Here is a 19,499-nt window from a genome sequence, read left to right on the forward strand (position 1 = left end):
ATAAGTGCCTCAAAGTGGCTCCTGCATTTACCTATTGAGGAGGCCACGTCTTTTTGAGGACATCCATCTTAATCATATTTTAGACCATCCCAGAATCAAGTCAATTTGGTAAATCTATTACATTACATTACATTACATTTCATTTAGCTGACGCTTTTATTCAAAGCGACTTACAATAAGTGCATTCAACCATGAGGGTACAAACCCAGAACAACAAGAATCAAGAAAGTACTATTCCCACAGAATTGTTTTAAACGGCCTGAGGAAGGGTCTGACAGGGCTTCCATACATGAAGACTCCAACTACAGAAGCCTTGTACCAAATGACACCCTGGGCCCTGCGTGTCATCCCCTTACTAACATGAAATTGACTGTGAGCATGAGTAGACACAAAGAGCATCCTGAGAAATAATCATGGCACTCAGGATTGATTACTTGAAAACAACTTTTGAAAAATGGAATTAGTTCCAGGACTTGTGTAGGAAGAAGGCCAACCGGATCATTAAAGACCCCTGTCACCCCAGCCATAAACTGTTCTGCCTGCTGCCATCTGGCCGACGGTACTGCAGCATCCGGGCCCGCACCTACAGGCTTAGAGACAGTTTCATCCCCCAGGCCATAAGACTTTTAAACTCCTACAATCTGCCATAATTCCACTAACTCTGCACCTTAGCATATTTGCACTATTTTATTTTATTTTTTTATATTCTATTCTATATTTATATTATTCAATATTTTTCTGCTTGTGTAATATTCTGAGCATTGCTAGAAGAGAGCCTGTGACCCAAGCATTTCATTGCCAGCGACTGCTAAATGTAATTGTTGTGCATATGACAATAAACTCTTGAATCTTGAATCTTGAATCTTGAATAACATTTCAGCTAACTTGATCCCTTGCCGCCTGCATGTTTACTAATTTACTTCAGGAATACAAATGTATCCAGTTATTGGGGGGAGTTGTCAGTGAATATGCAGGAGAAGGGGAAGAATATTACAAGACTAGGTAATTAAAATAAAAGGCCTCCCTGTTATTCTGCTATTCATGCTACCATTCACAAGGATCAGACATTGTAGACATTTTTGAGATCTGTTCCTCAAAGAGCGTTATGATCACTCAACAGAATCATTACAGAACACAAAAATAGAAGCGGAACATCGTATAACCATGTGGACCCTGGGGTGAATGCATACACAAGTCATTAAAATTAAATAAGTATATATCATTTTTGGCCTTTTGCCTTTATCTAAAAGACTGACACTGAAGGGATGAATCGGAGAATGGCATAAATGTTCTTATCACATGATAAAAATGTGATGTGTAAATGCTAACGAAAAAAGACAAGTTACTTCAACACACAGAAAGGTTAAGTTACTTAAACTTTATTGACAAAAATGTACACAAGCATCTTTTGGTATTTTTGCTTTGGCAATTAGATATCAAAATACCAGCTGATACGCAGGCTGGGGGAAATATGTGTACAATTCTTTTTCTGGTTTATGTTTCCTAAAACACACATTGTCATGCAATCAGTACGTGAGTATACCGGCACAGCACAATAAAACAGTGTTTGTACTGTAGAATTCAATGTCACTTCAGTGAGGCAACACGTTCTGCAGCTCGTACATATTTCATCCATAGACTGTATAGAAAAATCCCATTACAGCATATTTGATAAACATTGACAATATGTGCATCATGGGTTTGACATTTACAAAAATGAATTCTGGTGATGACTTGAAGGAACATGTTCATCAATGATTTCTATAGGCGCTGATTTTTTACTATTTTCTTCGTATTGCTAGGCTTAGCTTAGCATAAGCCAAATCAAAGAAAGCCAAATCAAACCTAAATCTGACATTGACCACTTCAGAACACCTCCGATTCCACTGAAACTAATGTCTTATTTATTAATCAATTCTGACACTGCATCTCTAGATCCATGCTGAAAGTATACTTTTTGTCAGCTTAACACTGATAACCATTATTATTCCTGTGTAGTGTCCGTTAAAAGCTACAGCAATCCTCCTCCTGCAGGCAGGTTAGCAAGTCCCACAGTTCATTTATTTTTAAATACAATGGTCACATCATACCATTTGTTTACTTGTTTGTATTTGTAAAAAGTCAGATGTGATGAAAAAAATAGCACCATTTTAGGTGTGACTTTTAATTGAAAACTCTAAATTTAAAATCCACATAAATGCAACAACCCTGTTCTTCGCTTTATCCTTACTGGAAAGGCATGTCCTTAACAGGGCTGCATGTACGTTTGGTTTGCCACTGATAGGACAGGATGGTGCGAGCTGGTTAGCATACTGACTGTAGCAGAAGCAAGTGATTCAATGTTGAACTTGCAACATTTGTGGACTGCTAGGTACACAGTTGTTAATGCTAACATTGGTTATGTAGCAATATCAAAAACTTACATATAGCCCCTAAATTTCACAGGGACAAGGGCCCATTTCCTCGAGCCTACTGTTTGTCTCTGTTTCGAGGTTTATTTTATACAATTTAAATGAAGTCTTCTTGTGATGAGCACAGCTCAGAATATACTTCCAGTAGTAACAGAGTTCATATAAAAAGATGGAGAAAACAAGGATGACCTGCTGATTATGCAGCTGTCACTCCAAGTAACAAAAACAAACAATAAACATTTGAACAGCTTGTTTGTAAACCATTCTTTTCAAAAGATGAAGTATTCACTCTCAAATCTGTGCATCATTGACTTTCTAAAATATAATTTTCATTTTCATATTCAAAACAAAATTAACATTTTCATATTATTTCAGAAATTACAAGCAGAGGTAAAGTGGAAATATTTCAATGCAAATACAATTTGTGAGCTCAAGACAACATTTAAGTGTTCAGTCAAATGTTCATATATCTCAATTTTTGGCAATGGTTTTGAATACAAGACAGTATTTTAAATATTCTGATTCACTTGGAGAGTAATAAACTACCCCAGCCTTCTTCTTTAATTCATTTCCTCAAAGTCCGTTGACAGCTATCTGTATCTGAGGGAAATAACAAAATGACACGTTGATGGACCCGTTTTCACACATCACAGAGCAGTGAGTTACTGACACGTGTTGTAGATCTGGATCTGTCTGTTGATGTCATTGAGGATGGCTTTCATCTTGTCCTCCAAGCCGTCCAGCTGACGAGCTTTCCCCTCCAACCTCCTCTGGTTCTCCTCATAGTTCTTTTCTAGCTCTGTGACAACAGGGAATTTAAGGAATAGTTATATAGCTAGACAATAGCATAGTCAATCTACTTGATTTTGATACAGTTGATCATCAAAGTCATTTAAAAAAAGGGAACACATTGCAGAGTACATAATAATTTCACAAAACACAACAAATTAATTATTTGGTTCCTCAGGGATTGATTTTAAGACCACTACTTTTTAAATCAATGGCATCTTGAAAGTCATGATATTTGTTTTCATAGCTATGATGATGACACACAATTTTATGGGGCTGACTCTTCTTATGACAAAAAGCCTATTGATGCTCCTTTACATGTATTTTAAATACATCAGTCATAGGATTAAACTGAAGTGAAAATTTCAGATTTAAATAAACTGAAAACAGCTAAGGTGTGACCAACTGTCTTTGTCTAAACAATGCAGAGAGGCAACTACATGTTTTGTATCCAACAGTCTAGCCTACAATGCTTCCCTATCTTGTCTAGTTACTAACTTATTAGTCATAATTCCACACGAGCACTGACTGGGACATATAACACTCTATATTCATTCATTCATAATTTCATGATCTTGCACCAGCTAGGCCAACAAGTTATTTAACAGTTCTAAGATAATTCGCTTCTATCAATTCTATTTTTAGTGACCAATCTATTTCATTGGTTTTATTATTTCTCTTTTACCCTTTCAATATTTTGTATACACTAGTCTTTACACGTTAGATGTGTTCTGTGTTGTGATCAGCGTGCCAGTCACCTGTAAGGTGCTTCAAAATCGCACTACCCTGTGTGAAAGTAGATAGATGTAGATAAATTTAGATAATGTTTGGATGGACACATAAACACACACTGATGTTAGTAGGCACCTGCTAGTCTCTGCAGCTTGTTCTGGGCATCTCTCAGTAGTTCCTTTGCTTCGTCTCTGAGGCCCTCAGCTCTTTTCTTTGCGTCCTGCACGGCCTTGGCCTTGCTGTCAACCCGCTGCTGCACCTCGTGGTATTTGTCTGTCAGCTGGCCATCTAGAATCTGGACATCAAGACAGCAGGAAGAATTTTCTATAATAGCTGTTGATTCTTTCAATGAAGCCACACACACACACACACACACACACACACACACACACACACACACACACACACACACACACACACACACACACACACACACACACACACACACACACACACACACACACACACACACACACAAATAATCACCTGCTTGGCTTCATTTGCTTTGTCTCGTGCCATGGTGGCTGTCTCTTCGGCTCGGGCCGCTGCCATGCTGTTGTTGGCACGTTTGGTCTTCAGGGCATTGATCTCCTGTCCCAGGATGCCCAGGCGGTCCATGGCATCATTCAGGTCCTTCTCACCGTTGGACGTCTCTGACTCGATCTAAGGAGAGAAAACACACAAGTAAGTTTGTGTTGCTATTATGAGACAAGGCGGAAGTTCTAAAAATGAAATGTTCATGTCATAATCATATTATACACATTAATTCTAAGGAATCATGATCAGGGTGTCCACACAATATTTGGAGTTGAGCACATCAAGATAAACTGATGGGTCTATTTGCCATTAGACCATTGAAGGGGATGATGACATGATTAAACATGTTTGAATCAAACCTAAAATGACGGATAACAATGTACAAAACATTACAGAAAATTGACTGTTTTTGTGCTTAGTCAAGAAACACTTGAGTCTCCTCATCGCTCCACACAGATAGGATGTTTTAATTTAAAGCTTCATCTCCATTTGATTTACTTGATGAATGACCTTTTACACAGCTGCCACTTTGAAATGAAATGTAGTAGCTAATCACATTATTAAGGGGCTCTGCATACATTACTTTTTGTGATCGAAACCAGCTGTGTGTGCCATCCAGTGTTAAAATGTGTAAAATATTTATTACCCTTTGTCACATTTATAGAAATTTCCTCTTATAAATGTTATATTATATTGTTATTATATTATTAATAATTATAACAGTTATATCAGTTATTATTATAACAGTTCTACCAGTGTTCCTCATAAGTCCAGTAGCATATGCAAAATAGTAGAGAAGCAACACACCTTTATCAAACTATGGATAATTTAGCAAATTATAGATTTATTTCTATCAAAGAAGCAGTCCTCTAATATTTTGCTGTTAATGTGTATCTCCTGCCTTATGTGCTTTAGAAGACGGGACCACATGTACTAAGGTGGCCCGGGTTACATTTAACCATGAGGTTAAACAAACCAGATGCAGTCTGGGTAAATGTGCTTTATTTTATTGAGTGGTCGAATTAAAGCAACCTGTCTGACACCTGTGTTTGTGTGTGTGAGAGTGGGTGTTTGTGTGTGTGTGTGTGTGTGTGTGAGAGAGAGATGGGCAGCAGCTCCATCTATTAAAACTTAAAAACACTTTATGTTGCATGTATAAATAGCACAAGTTCTTTCAATAGATATTATTTTGCTGTGTAAAATGATATGTCTTTGTTTGCAATGATAATGAGGGTGAATATTTTGTGATTTATTATATCTATGTATATATATCAGGAATTTTAAAGCTCAAATTGAAAAAGTTTTGTAAAACAGATACAATAAATTATCCTTTAAGGGACTATCATTGATGAACAACTCTAACAAACATCATAGATACAGCAGTGATATAGGTATGTGTACAATAAAAAAAACGTGACTCATAACTGACTGACGTTTTTGTTGATTACCTGTGCCAGTCGGGCCTCAGTCATGTCAATGTCCTCTTTGGCTCTTGCTATGGCTTTCTCTGCTGAGGTCTGGGTAGTCTTAGCATCCACCAAGGCCTGTTTTACTGTCTCTGCTGTGGTCTTTACTCCCTCAGAATGATGCCTAACAAAAACAAAGTGATAAGCATGAAATGCTCCCTGCTAGCACAAATAATCTTATACCAGTACAAGTCTGACGCTGGTTCCTCTACCTTGCCCTCTTGGCATCCAGCAGCAGTTGTTCTGCCTTTCGGACATTGTCCTGTGTCTGCGCCAGGATGGCATCCACATTCGAGAGGCTGCGAACCCGATCTTTGATTTCATCAGCAAGATGTCTGATCTGGAGGGGCGAAGCTGGGATGGAGAGCTCCAAAACATGGTTTGCCACTGCTTCAATACTGTCTGGATCGGCTCCCTCCTCTGAGTGAAAGATGGACATGAGAAATAACATGGTTGACATAGGACATTCTATATGTTGTTTGAAAAACTTTGAAGTCATCTAAGTCTCACGAGTGAGGAAGTCCCTGATCTGTTTGATGAGGTCTCTCAGGTCATTGTTGGAGCGCTCCACTTTGTTTTTGGTGGCTGTGGCTTTGTCCAGAGCTGCTTGGGCTTTACCCTTGGCCTCTTCTGCTTTGGTCTTGGCCTCTGCCACCTGAAAGAAAAGTAGAAAGGCTAATAGGGGATAAGGGTAACAGATACAACTTCCTCCTCACTGTTTATCTTACTATATATAAATAGTAGAGATTAAAAAGTATGGAAACTTAACTATTTTATATTCTGTAACTGTTCTCAGAGGGTAGAGTGGCTTCATCCACTCTGCCAGTGAAGTCAATTTCACATGTATGTGTCAATAGTACACACCTTGTTGAAGAGTCCCTCCACCTCTCCCATAGCTTTGTTCAGCTCCTTCTCCGCGTGTTTGGCTCTCTCCAAAGCATTGTCAGCTACTGCCACAGCCCCGTTACAGTTCAGGCCTCCACAGTGACGGTTTCCCTCATCATCACGGCAACCTGCACCCCCACATGGGCTTTCCCCACAGGGAGCATCACCCGGGGCACCACACACCTGTTGCGACAGGTATACATGTATTTGTAATTGTGTGATATTTTCAGCATTATGTGTATGTGTAGGACTGAGACACTTCACTGCTCTGCTGTCCTACAATAGTAGAAAAACAAAAATATTTTACCTCTGTTTTATCATATCAATAAATATGTTTTTACTAAAATGGGAATTCATAATTTTGATGAAACCATCACATACAAGAGAAACAAGCAACTACACAGTGAAAGCAAGAGAGCAGTAAGTGCCTCTGTAATTACTTCACTGTACAAAGTGTATCTTGATCCTCATCTCATCCCATCACATCTTATTAGGGCTAACAGCTGCTAAAAAGAATAAAGAATGAGATCAAACCCTCTCGTTGATCTTCTTTATGTCCAGGCCCTGTGCTTTGGTGCTGAGGTCTCCCAGCGCACGCTTGTTAGCTGCATTTTTACGATTGAAGTCGTCCTTCTTGGCGGTGATAAGGCGCTCGGTGCGTCGGCGGGTGTCTGCAGATTGGCTGACTGTGCTGGGCCTGGTGGTTGTCGATTGGTTGGCACGCCTCTCAGCATCACGAGACTTGTTGTAGGAGCTACGGATGCTGTCGTATGCACCTAGAGGAGAAATGTACACTTTCACTTACTACGATCAATCAGAGTAAAGTTGGAGTAAGTTTAGAGTAATGGGTTGTTAGGGACTATGGGTTATTTAGGATGAGAAGGGGAAGAAAAGGGGACAACTCTACTCTCCCTTTTTTCTCACCTAGGAAGTTAGAGTTTTTCAGGACGTCCAGCTGATTGTGTAGCTGCTCAGAAGTGAGGTTTAGTTCTTTGGCCTCTCGCTCCAGAGCACTCAGCTCCTTGCTTGCCTCAGAGTTGCTGTCCTGTACGATGGTTAGGTCTCCTTCCAGACGGTTCAGGGTGTCCGTGGTCTCACCGATCTGTGCCCTATGCAACAAGACGAGGGGTTGTTGGGAGATGTAATCTGTAATCCTGATATGATTTCAAATTCACTTTCTTAGACAAATTAAATCTAATATTCGGCTGAGGAGATTTTTCTCTACTCCCAAAGCAAATAAATGAAATAAACAACATTAAGTTTCAAATTAATACTGATGGAATAGTCTGACTTGAGAAACAGAAAATATTGTGGAATGTCAGAGCTGTACCTTAGATCTTCAATAAGCTCCATTAGGGTAGCTACAGCTGCAGCAGTGGCATTGCGTGCATTAACGATTCCCTGAGCCTGTGCCAGTTTCTCCTCCAGATCTCTGAAGGCCGTCTCATAGGCGCCAGTGAGCCCAGTGGTCTGAATCTCATGGGCACGCTCTGCCAGAGCCTTGGTGCGCACTGCCAGGTCCTGGTAATGAGACGAAATTGTGAAGAGTGTGATCATGGTTCACTTGTCAACAATCAGACATTCAGTTTTTCACTTCTAAATGAGGACTGGTGCGTGACTGCACCTGAACAATGCGATCCCAATCCCCGAAGCACTGGTGGCAGGGCTGACAGTTGGGGAACTGGCCAGAGAAGCCTCTGGCACACTGATCACAGCGCACACCTGACACCCCCTGCTGGCAAAGGCAGTGGCCAGTCACACGGTTACACTGAGAGGTCTCAATGCCACGCCAGTCACAGTCACAGGCTGGAGGAGGCAAAGCACAAGGAGTGTATCATGAACATTGGACAAGAGGATCGTTTATAATGAAAACAAGTTTCATTTATGTTTGTATGTTATATGCAAAATTTGACCAATTATAAAGCAATTGACACCATAGCAGCTGTCAGTTCCATCATAATTATTGATTTGCAAATATCCAAATCTAATATTTCTTCAATTTCAAGTCTTGATTATTATGAAAAAAATCATGTGCAGCACATTCATATCTGAAGCAAATGAGAGAATGTATGAGGCATAAATACTCGTAGGATGTAAATCTGAGTCTTAAAGTTAGGGTTGGTAATCCTGGAAAAGTTAGCAAGAGCAGGCAAAAAAAATGCAACAGATACATCCCACCCCCTCCAATCAGCTCTCTCATCAAAGCTACGCCCCTCAAATTAGCATCTTAACATACAATGCTTTTTGCACTGTCCATAGATGAGCTGTCTATAACCATCTCTCTACCTCAGCAGCTAAAGCACTTAATTACTGCATTTAATCCTGTGTGTTCTTTTCATTCTGTTCATTACAACTACTACACAAAGTGTAGGTATGTCCTCACCTCTGCACTGCGTCCTGGGGTCTCCCCAGTAGTTCTCCTGACAGTCTGTGCATGTCTTCCCTCCAAAGCCATCACGACATTGACACTGACCGGTAAACTGCCAGATAGAAAAAGATAAAATAACCAATTATATTAAGTCACAGAACGTATTCAGAATTTGAATAAAGTTTCTTTATGTTCCGTACCTCATTACACGAGGAGGTGACAGAGTTGTTGGGGTCACAGCCGCAGGTTTCACAGGCTTTCCCGCTGGCCAGGTTCCAGTGGTTGGGGGCACAGTGGTCACATGTCAGACCTATGACGTTTTGCAGACACTGGCACTGGCCTGTGGAGCGCTGGCACACACAGTCTCCCCGCTCCATACACTGGCTGCTATCAGTACCCAGGAAGTTACAAGTGCACTCTGAAATGAAAATAGTTACCAAACAAAAAACATACCGTCATCATGTTACTTCTTTTATGAAACAACATTAACGTGCAAGTCTTTTCGGAACATGTTACTCACTCCTGCAGTTGCGTCGGGAAGCATCCCCGAAATAGCCGCTCTTGCAGATGCCGCAGCTCGGGCCCTCAGTGTTGTAGAGGCATTTCCTGCACTCTCCGGTTTGCCTGTCACACGCACCCATGTCCGACATGTCTATGTTGTTGTGGCACTGGCACGGCTGGCAGTGCCCACCAGGCTGCGAGGGGTTGCCAAAATAACCCGGGGCACATTCATCACATCGATCACCTAGGTTCAGAGAGAAGCAAACAGAAAATAGAGTGAAAGTTTAAAAAAGAGAAACTTGAACTCATAGCCGAAGAATCAACTGGTAATTAACCTTGACCTTCCTTGAGTTTACCAAGTGTCATTTTACAGGAGATCAGCCTGTCTTCTGTGTTCAAATGGGGAATATGGAGCATCTTGTGAAGTTATACTTTAGTGTAGGTCTCGCAAATGATATTTTGGCTCATCAGCACCACATACATTATCAAGTATCTGGACTTTGAAAAGATTCTGCAGAAAACCCCACAGACTTCAAGGAAATTTAATTTGGTGGAGGAAGAAATGTTTAGTACTGAACAACTGTATATAGCTGGTAAAGGTTCTCCTTGATGCTTATTTCCTAATAAAAAAAATGTCTTCCCTTATTCTCATAGAATTACAAATTTATTCTTGTAAAATTGAGAGTTTATTCTTGGAATCTCTTCAACAACACTCATACTGCGTATTATATGCTACATACTATGCTACTCTGCAAGGTCCTAGACATGGACTACAATATATGCAGTGAAACTATCTATTGAACAAACATATTTGTAAATTTTAGACTTAATTTAACCCATCTCTTCAAAGCATGAACATTATTAAATTCATACATGTTGCTAGAATCAGTTTTGTTACTTATCACTCAATGACGTTTGGTTAAACAGCTCTCATTAGTAACATAACTTTGTCATCACACCTTCAGTGGATTAACATATGACACATCTGAGATGACATTTCCTTCCGCTTCAAGATTCTCTACACAGACAAATGGATCCACTCTGCACACATCCTGGTTCACACAGTATGACCTCACACTGTTATATCCATTATATATATATATGTGTTTGTTTTACTAATTGCTTGTTTGTTTTGGTTTGCCGAAAACCAATTTCCACCTTGGTGGACAGTAAAGATATATTATATACTGCAGGTTTCTGGATTCTGTTTGGACTGAGAAGAATTAATACTTGGAATGTTTGACACCGGAGGGAAGACTAGATGAGAGAGAAATAGAAAAGAGAGAACGTTTAATGGAGAATAGGGATGAGAGGGGGCAAAGGGGAAGCTAGATGCAGTGTTGGGCAGAAGGAGAGGAATTTGGGTAGAAAATAGAAGAGCTTTTCAGGGGGGGACTATGTCTCTCTTCCATTAGTGTCATAAGTATGCCTTATACTTCAAATGAAAAAAAAATATATATATATATATGAAAATATTTTTTTAATACATGTCATATATTTTTGTAAGACATTTCTCTTGTGTTGTCCTCTCACATTACAAAGTAGTAAAAGATAAGGCTATGTCAAATTACTCAAAGGGACAACATTTAGGAGGTCCCCGGAATATTTTCTCTCTTGTAGGAGATCCTTGGAATAATTGAGAATCTGTGATCTACCAGACAAGTCACAATGACCATGTAGAAGTTTGAGGTTCAGTAGCCTACAGTGTTCTACACTGTGCTTTGTTAAAAAGTTAGGATGGTTTGAAAATATTACATCAGCGACTGTTTGGCTTTAACAATATAACCCTTTACTCTCCTGTCGCTGGGTTGACCTCTCAACCACATCCCGGCCTCATTCGTGTATAGATAAAGGTGAACAGTTAAACCTCTACAGGAGACAGAAGCTGACCCAGACTGAGAATCACACCAACATCTCTGTAAAAAACCTTTCTAACATTTCCCTCTATTTTTCAGTGGAAAACATTTTTTTAAAGTAATGTGACACAATCACACAAATCAGGGTCAGGTCCTTGTGTTGGGAACATTTACACAGCACCATTAACAAAAGGAGTGCTGAGGACACACATGGGTATAGGATAGTTAAATTGGAGGGTTGGACGAAAAAATAGAGGAGGAGCAGGATGTGGAGGGGAAGGGATGAGGGTGGAGGGGTCAACCATCATTACTCACGCTTAAAAATGGCCACCCCGGAGCGTTTAACAATCCCTGTGCCAGTTATACAGGGGAAGGAGGGAAATGACAAATAACACAGGTTACCATTAACCAGAGCCCGACGACAAACATCAGTCTTACCTTATTTTCAGTCATGTCCATTGGCTTGTTGTGTAAAGAAAAAATATTTACGCTTTAGCGCTGATATATTTTAGAACTGCTGTGGAGGCAGAAGGAGCCTCAGTGATTGTCTCTTTTGACGCAGATATGTTTTTATAGTTAGTTTTAAAATCATCAAGAGAAGCACAACAATGCAGTTCAGGTGTGTAACTGGTGTTCACAGTGTCACAGGTTCTGAATTCATACAAAACACACACATCAGTATCTCTACTTAATGATGAAGAGGAGAAAGAGGGTGAGGAGAAAGCAATGGACGAACGAGACAGCAAGAAGAAGACAAAGTAACATTGCATTAATAATCTGAACTTTACCTGTGTAACCCTGGTTACAGTTGCAGATTATTTGCCTGTTACGGTTGTCCTGGTAACAAGATGCAGCAAAGTGGCGTCCGCTGTTGGGCCCGTCTGGACAGGGGCACGGACGACACTGGCCACTAAATGGTATGCCCAGAACTGGGTTACCGTAGTAACCATTGGCACACCTACAGAGAGGAATGAAAAATAAAGTGAATGTAGTATATATTTTGCATGTGATATCAAAAGTGTATTCACATTGACTTAAAATAACCACATAATGTCCGTATCTATATTATAAACGGGGTAAAACAATTAATCCACTGATGCCATGTCTTTTCAAGTTACGTTTTTACTGCAGTAAAAGATGACTCTTTTAAAAATGGCCACCCGGAGCGTTTAACAGGTTATAGGTATAAAACATTAAAAACCAATAAAATAGTGCTATTCAGGTTCAGAAGTCAGAAATGCCTAAATGAGCAGGAGCCAGACTATTTTTATGGCGGTAATGCACCTTGACATTGGTTGCCACCCGCCAGTAAACCAAACAAAGAAGAAGAACCAGACTCATAACAGGTGTTTGAGTATATAGGGACTGGTACAAGAGTAATACAAGGCACAGTAAAAAATCATTGACATTGTTCTTTCAGGTTTAAATTCTCTCACTGTGCAGGGTCCAATATCTGAAGCAGTTTGGCAGATGATGCTGTTAAATACCATTGACACTGTTAACAGCGTTGCTTTAGTTGGTCACTGCTGACATTGCTTTCTTTTACTTTCTGGATCTCTGAAATCAGGACTCCACTCTCTAAAATCATCAAGTTTGTCTTTTTACTCCTTCCTCTCATTTTCCTGAATGAACCCTTCTGACATTGGGACATTAGGAGCCTTATTTGGTCATTAGAGCGTTAATTAAGCTGATTAGCTTTCCTTGTGAACGCTCTCTCAAATACACCTAGGCAGCATTCATCATGTTCACATGATGTGTTTGTTGAATCCGACATAACATGTTAATAAGAACTCACCATACAAACAAATGTAATGTAATGTGTAGAGAACTTAAGGATAAGAGTACGAACACGTTCTTGCATGAGGCCCATTGCGTGTGTTCTATTCTATACTATAGTTTTATTTTATTTCATTTCATATTTGTTGTGTGTATGTCCTTTCTTATAGAACTAACAAACATAAAACATTGAAGAAACCAAGCAAACCAACATCTTAAGTATGAACTGAACCCCTTGTACTGAAGTATCACCTGTCACACTTGTCTCCTCCAGTGTTGTCCTTGCAGTTGATGCAGGCTCCGGTCCTCTGGTCGCACTTGTCTGCATGTCCGTTACACTGGCATGGTCGGCAGTTGGGGAAACCCCAGTGACCCGCCTGGCACCCGTCGCAATGCTGACCAAACGCTCCCGGGCGGCACTGGCACTGACCGGTGAACTTGTCACAGAGTCGAGTCACAGAGCCTTCCAAGCTGCACCCGCAGGCTGGACAGGGGGAGGCACAGGGGGAGGCACAGGGAGAAGGGGGGTAAGTGAAGCAGAAAACGAATCAAGGGAGAAAGAGAAAAAGAGGGATAAAAGAGAAATCATTTATTAACTTTGCATTTGCAGTTGTGCACTGAGAGACAGTAGAGGGCGCCACTATGCTCAAAACCGATAGGCATCAAAATTGAAACAGGTCAATGTTTTAATGTTGTTGCAAACAAATATTAGTCACTTTACCTTGTAAATAGAATATATGACAAAATAAAATAATCAAAGTGATATAATTTAGGTTAAGAGAGTGCAAATATGGACAATGTTGATATGTTCCATCACACGATATGTTGCTTTAACAGATCTGCATCTCAAGTGAAGATGAAAAGGCCTTGAGTTGTATCTGACTTTCTCACCTATGCAGCCTGAGGGTCCGAAGCCATAAGTTCCTGGCGCACACTGGTCACAACGTCGACCAATCACATTGGGCCTGCAGCGGCACTGGCCCCCGCGGACATCACACAAAGAGCTGACGGAGCCCTGGGGGTCGCAATTACAAGCTGGACGAGGACAAACAAACAAAGGCATCATGAACACACTGCTCAATCAATAAAATATTTAATATCATTACTAATTTTACACTTCACTCAACCTGTTGACTGACAGCTGAGACTTGTGTGGCGTGCCAGTGGTGTTTTACCTCACTCCTGAAAGGGAGGCTTATTAGCCTAGAGAGGCTTTTCCTTTCGTTTGTGTTATTTCAGGACCTGCTGAGTCACAAGCAAACCCTACCACGGCTTGTCCTGAATTATACAAAGAATGGAGTCTAACTAACTCTAAGTATTTCCCCTTAATGGGTGCAGCATGCCAAGATCAAAGCTTATTTGACTGTGATAGACAACATTTTGAGTGCCTCAGTTCGAATTAAAGAACCTTCATGCTTCAGTAGTGTGAACCTTAATATCTGGCTTGGTTATGGCTCTTAGGTAAATTGTTTGCAGTCTTTGACAGACAGTATATATACCAGGGTCTATCTAGAGGAGAAAAGCATCAGTGATTGGTGAAATGGACGGTAAATGGACTGCATTTGTCTGTATCTAAGAATATGAATCATCTATGTGCTGCACTTTTCTATTACACATCATTCTCACACTGCTGGCACAGTTGTCAGGGTCAATTTGGGGGTTCACACCACACAACCTTCTGGTTAGTGGACGACCAAATCTCCCTCCTGTGCCAGTCAACAAATATATTGTCATGTAAAGAGTAAGATGCCTTTAACAATTAATAAATCTCATTAAAGAAACTTAATTAAAAATGTTAAAGGGGGATTGCAGTAGTTTTTTAACCTGGGTTTATAAATGTGTGTGTGTAATTGAAAGTATTTCGCAAAAATGTTTGGAATTGGTCCAGTAGATCGCCTCTGCCGGCAGCCGCAACACAGCTGCAGTGGCTTCTTATGGGGCAACTGCGACAGTCCATTAAATGTCCACTAAAAGTGTTGTTTTTTTACCAATAAAAGACTCTTTGCAACCTTACACATGCCGTCTCACTCTCAACCGAGCAGCAGCTAGTTATCCCTCCTCTCCTTGTTGCTTGTCTTACTATTCATTTACACATACACATTAATAAACATGGGGCCAGGTCGGAAAATACTGCAATTCCCCTTTAACTTCAACATTCAAGGGTGGTTAAATGTCAGGAAAAGGGCCATGTCACCCTCTAGCCTCCTGCATTGTAAACAATATTAAATAATTGGAGGCAGTTTAATAAGCCTTTTCTCCACTCACGCAGAGCGCCATCATTTATGATGGCCGACATGCTGGTGATGAGCTTGGCACAGGTGTCACTCATCAGCGGGCGGGACACACTCTTCGCCCCCTCGTGGCAGCGGTACCGCTCATAGGTCTGCTTCCTGATGCTCGAGGCTGAATCCCCTGCGTTGAACATCTCCATGGAGAAGTGGCGTGGCATCAAGGAGATCTAGAGAAGATGAGGAGGGAGATGTTTGAGTGTGGAATGAAAACTACAATTTCTTTATGAGTCAGACGCTTATTGGAAAAAAAGATTCTCACCGAGTCCACAAGGATGACGGCGTCGGCTCCGGTAAGGATACTGTTGGCATCATGATAGCGTCGGAACTCAAAGCGGAGGGTGTATGTCACACCTCTCTCCAGACACACAGGCTGAGGAGGGACCGCAAACCTGAGGCAAACAGAGTCAGCTCACAGTTCACATTCAGCGATTACGTGTAATGCTTTAGTGTGTTTGTTGAGTGTTTGAGCCACGGACCTGGCTCCAGCGTGCAGGGAGACTGTGAGCCTGTCATCATCTGGGATGGTGTTTCCACACGGGCTGCTGGTAGGAATCGGCCCTGGACGGATCACCGTTATCCGCACCTCCTCCCAGTCCCGTGGCATCTAGCAAAAAAAACAGTGTTAAACGGTTAATATGCAGCCAGATGCACAATGACCATGAAATATGAGCACGAAAAAGGGGAAGAGAAAAGTAACAAGGTAATGGCTGTCTGGACTGAAAGACAGGACATCAACTGACTGTGGTTTGGAAAATGATTCACATGTAAAATATACATGATTTCTAGACTAATGGCTGAAACATGCAAAACCACAAGCCTGTTTTATGTTAATAGGCAGTGGAGCTTTGTCTGTAAAGGAAAGTATATAGCTGATGCAATTGTCCTAAATTGTATAGCTCTGTGATACCTCTCTCATATCTGTCTGTCAGTCAGGAGACATTTAGCTTGGCATAAAGCAGAATTATGTTCATGGCCTTTTAAACTTTTCATCTAAGTGTTTTTATTTCTTCATGATCCTTAATAAATGCACAAAAACACAGACCTGTGACTCGTAGCGAATGAGCAAGTCATATTCCATGGAGTAGGGAATGTTCGTGACGAGGAACTCCAGGGTGCCGCCCTCAGGAACCCGGGCGAACCCCATTCCCGTCCAGGTGGCAGGCCGACCTGGCTGGTGCTCCTTGGTCTCCAGCATACAGCCCTAAGAATATTCAGACATATTTCTAATGTTATATTCCCATTCTAGAGCCATGGAATCACTCCAATACATGTGTTCCGAAAAAGAAAACAAGCTGGCTCACCTGACCCATTTTGGCCAACTCTGCCTCATACAGGAAGTGATCCACAGCCATGAAGAAATATCCGGACTCCACCTGCGTACACTGGCGTCCCATCATGTGGCCGCGGCAGCGACACTGACCGCTCTCCATGGAGCAGCTACAGAGCAGACAAATTACTCTGTTAATTCACTGCTACAGTTTTTGTTATAGATGCTTCACCATTAATCACAAGTGTAAACAGTCTTTAGCAATGCCAGTGACACAAAGCTGCATGCTAGCATCAAAATGTTTAGCAAGTTCATCATCTCTGTTTAGCATGTTAGCATGCTAACATGCTAAACATTTGACTGCGGTAAACAGCTGACAGCTGAATAGGATGGAGGTGTCATTTGTTTTTTTTAGGTATTTTAGTCATAAGCTTTTGAATAGGGTTAGGGTTATGGGTTATGATGGCCGTAGGAGCCAAAGTTATTATTAAGTATGTGTTTGTTATTGTTTATAATTGGCTGCAGATATTGTTTTTATTATTACTCCCAGATAAGGGAGGCAAGGAGTGTGGTTTTTGCTTTTCTTTTTTCACCTGTTCAATATAGACAAAGACAGGAGTAGGGCTCAAACATTCTCATATTTTGCTTTTGGTTAAAATATTGTTTAAAACCATAAGATGCATCCTTTTTTCGAATTTGCACAGTAAGGAGTCTGCTTAGCCGCATATTTTTATTTTTCATGGTGAATAAAGTTGCTACAATGGCTTTAGATGAACAGTTGACAGCTGACCAAAGTTATTACAATTCATCTTAAGAAGAACATGAATGTGTTTCCCAGCAAACCAGCTAACAGTTTTAAAGTGGGTCATTTGTTTGCCTGTGGAATTAAAAGTACCACTTGTTTTTTAGAGACGAAGTTGCACAAGTCTTTTCTATAGCTTGGATTAACATGAAACTAAATAGATAAGGAGCTGCAGTGGAAAACATTTTTTTATATGAAAAGTCAAAGATACCACCACCCCACTGTGGTTGTATGCGTCTGACAACCAGTGCAGTTTCCGTCTACATATTTCTACAATCATTTTTTTCCCCCAAGATTAACATAAAATCCCTGTGACCTTTACCTTTGACCAATGAAATCTAAACACTTGAGTCCAAGTGACAAGTGATCAAAAGTTGCAGAAATTCCCTCAAGTTGGTGTTGACATATCACAAACATGTTTTTGAGGCCGCAGTGACCTTTAACTACTGAAAACTAATCAGTTAATCAGTGATGCCAAGTGAACATTCCAAATTTGAAAGAATTCCCTTCAGGTGTTCCTGAGATATTACATTCACAATGCAAAACGTGTTTTATAAGGTCACAGTCACCTTTGTCCACCAAATTCTAATGAAGTCATCCATGAGTCAAAGTCAATGTTTTTGCCAGATCTAATGAACTTCCCTACTGGCAGTTCTGAAGTTTAATCTTTGAGTCCAAGTGAATGTTTGTACCAAATTTGAAGAAATTCCCTCATGATGTTTTTCAGTTATCGCCTTCATGAGAACGGGATTGATGTACGTACAGACTGACATCCCAAAAAACATAATGCCTCTGGCTAATGGCTGTTGCCGGCACGGAGGCAAAGTAATAACTTAGTTCACTTTTAAATTCTAGTGGTACAACAGGACATGTTAGGGGCTGCCCACAGTCAGTATGAGTCATCCACTGGGGATCATAAATGTTTGTGAATGTTTCTATAGCATAGATCTAATAGAAGTTTGGATTAAAACAGTGGCCTGACTGACTGAGAGATCTAGAGTCATGTTTCTATTATCAATGGGTAACTGTATCAGTGCATTGTGTTTGAATATAGGATATCAAGGATATCATAACATTTAACAAGAAGTGTAAAAAATGACTGCTCCCAGGGTAAAAGGTGGAGGCCAATAAATCTGATGCTGCAGCTGCTGCTTTGGGGATAATGATCAGTTTCTAGATGTTGTTAAAGACAAAAACTAATAATTTCTAACAGCCACAGACGTGATGTTATACTCCAGACTGAGACTACAGTGCCACTCACAGGTTGTCCAGCGCTCCTCCGATGTCACACTCGCAACCTCTGCAGCCGTTCAGGTCGTGGTTCAGTGCCCAGTGTTCAGGCTGGAAACAGAGGAGGACAGAGGGACGGGGAGACAGACAGTTAGCTCCAGACAGACATGATGTATCACATGCTATTACTGTATGGACTGAGGGGAACTTCCACAGCAGCTTGACTGGCATGACTGTGTGTGAGCCATTAATATTACACCCAGCTCTCTAATCCAATAAAACATCATGCATTGCCTTCAGGGTTATTTTATTACTACCTTGTTCCTTCTAGTTAACTTTGTCAGATCTTCTCTTTAAAATAGAGCTTTACAATGTATATATATTTTTTTCTGAGGCAGCTTCTTTGTATGTGTACGTTTGCATATAATGTCTATATTAGTTCCGTTTCACCACAGTGACAGTAATGTACATTTTCTCTTCAGAAGGATTCATTCAAATATTATTTCCACTGATGACATTATTGTTTCCAAAATGAGGCTCTGCACTGTCAGGAGCCGCTTTCGGACCAGGTCCAGGCCCTGACCATTT

At 40.7% G+C, this 19,499-nt stretch overlaps 1 protein-coding gene across 1 annotated transcript in view; it reads right to left on the reverse strand.

Moving 5' to 3' along the window:
• Positions 1–1,363: 1,363 nt before the first annotated feature.
• The window catches only part of lamb2 (laminin, beta 2 (laminin S)), a 50,590-nt gene continuing 32,454 nt past the window's right edge, over positions 1,364–19,499 (reverse strand). The window contains exons 13-35 of the mRNA XM_035160351.2: positions 18,943–19,022; positions 16,914–17,049; positions 16,655–16,813; positions 16,089–16,216; positions 15,872–16,001; positions 15,587–15,779; positions 14,213–14,356; positions 13,574–13,805; positions 12,334–12,503; positions 9,709–9,933; positions 9,389–9,606; positions 9,204–9,300; positions 8,445–8,626; positions 8,151–8,341; positions 7,745–7,929; positions 7,355–7,596; positions 6,800–7,003; positions 6,446–6,590; positions 6,148–6,355; positions 5,918–6,059; positions 4,419–4,595; positions 4,068–4,227; positions 1,364–3,210 (exon numbers count right to left, since the gene is read on the reverse strand). Coding sequence (XP_035016242.2) covers positions 3,074–3,210; positions 4,068–4,227; positions 4,419–4,595; positions 5,918–6,059; positions 6,148–6,355; positions 6,446–6,590; positions 6,800–7,003; positions 7,355–7,596; positions 7,745–7,929; positions 8,151–8,341; positions 8,445–8,626; positions 9,204–9,300; positions 9,389–9,606; positions 9,709–9,933; positions 12,334–12,503; positions 13,574–13,805; positions 14,213–14,356; positions 15,587–15,779; positions 15,872–16,001; positions 16,089–16,216; positions 16,655–16,813; positions 16,914–17,049; positions 18,943–19,022 — 3,885 coding nt within the window. The 3' untranslated portion in view covers positions 1,364–3,073. The remainder of the gene's footprint in view (positions 3,211–4,067; positions 4,228–4,418; positions 4,596–5,917; positions 6,060–6,147; positions 6,356–6,445; positions 6,591–6,799; positions 7,004–7,354; positions 7,597–7,744; positions 7,930–8,150; positions 8,342–8,444; positions 8,627–9,203; positions 9,301–9,388; positions 9,607–9,708; positions 9,934–12,333; positions 12,504–13,573; positions 13,806–14,212; positions 14,357–15,586; positions 15,780–15,871; positions 16,002–16,088; positions 16,217–16,654; positions 16,814–16,913; positions 17,050–18,942; positions 19,023–19,499) is intronic.

The sequence above is a fragment of the Hippoglossus stenolepis genome, chromosome 6, assembly GCF_022539355.2.
Source record: "Hippoglossus stenolepis isolate QCI-W04-F060 chromosome 6, HSTE1.2, whole genome shotgun sequence".
NCBI lineage: Eukaryota > Metazoa > Chordata > Actinopteri > Pleuronectiformes > Pleuronectidae > Hippoglossus > Hippoglossus stenolepis.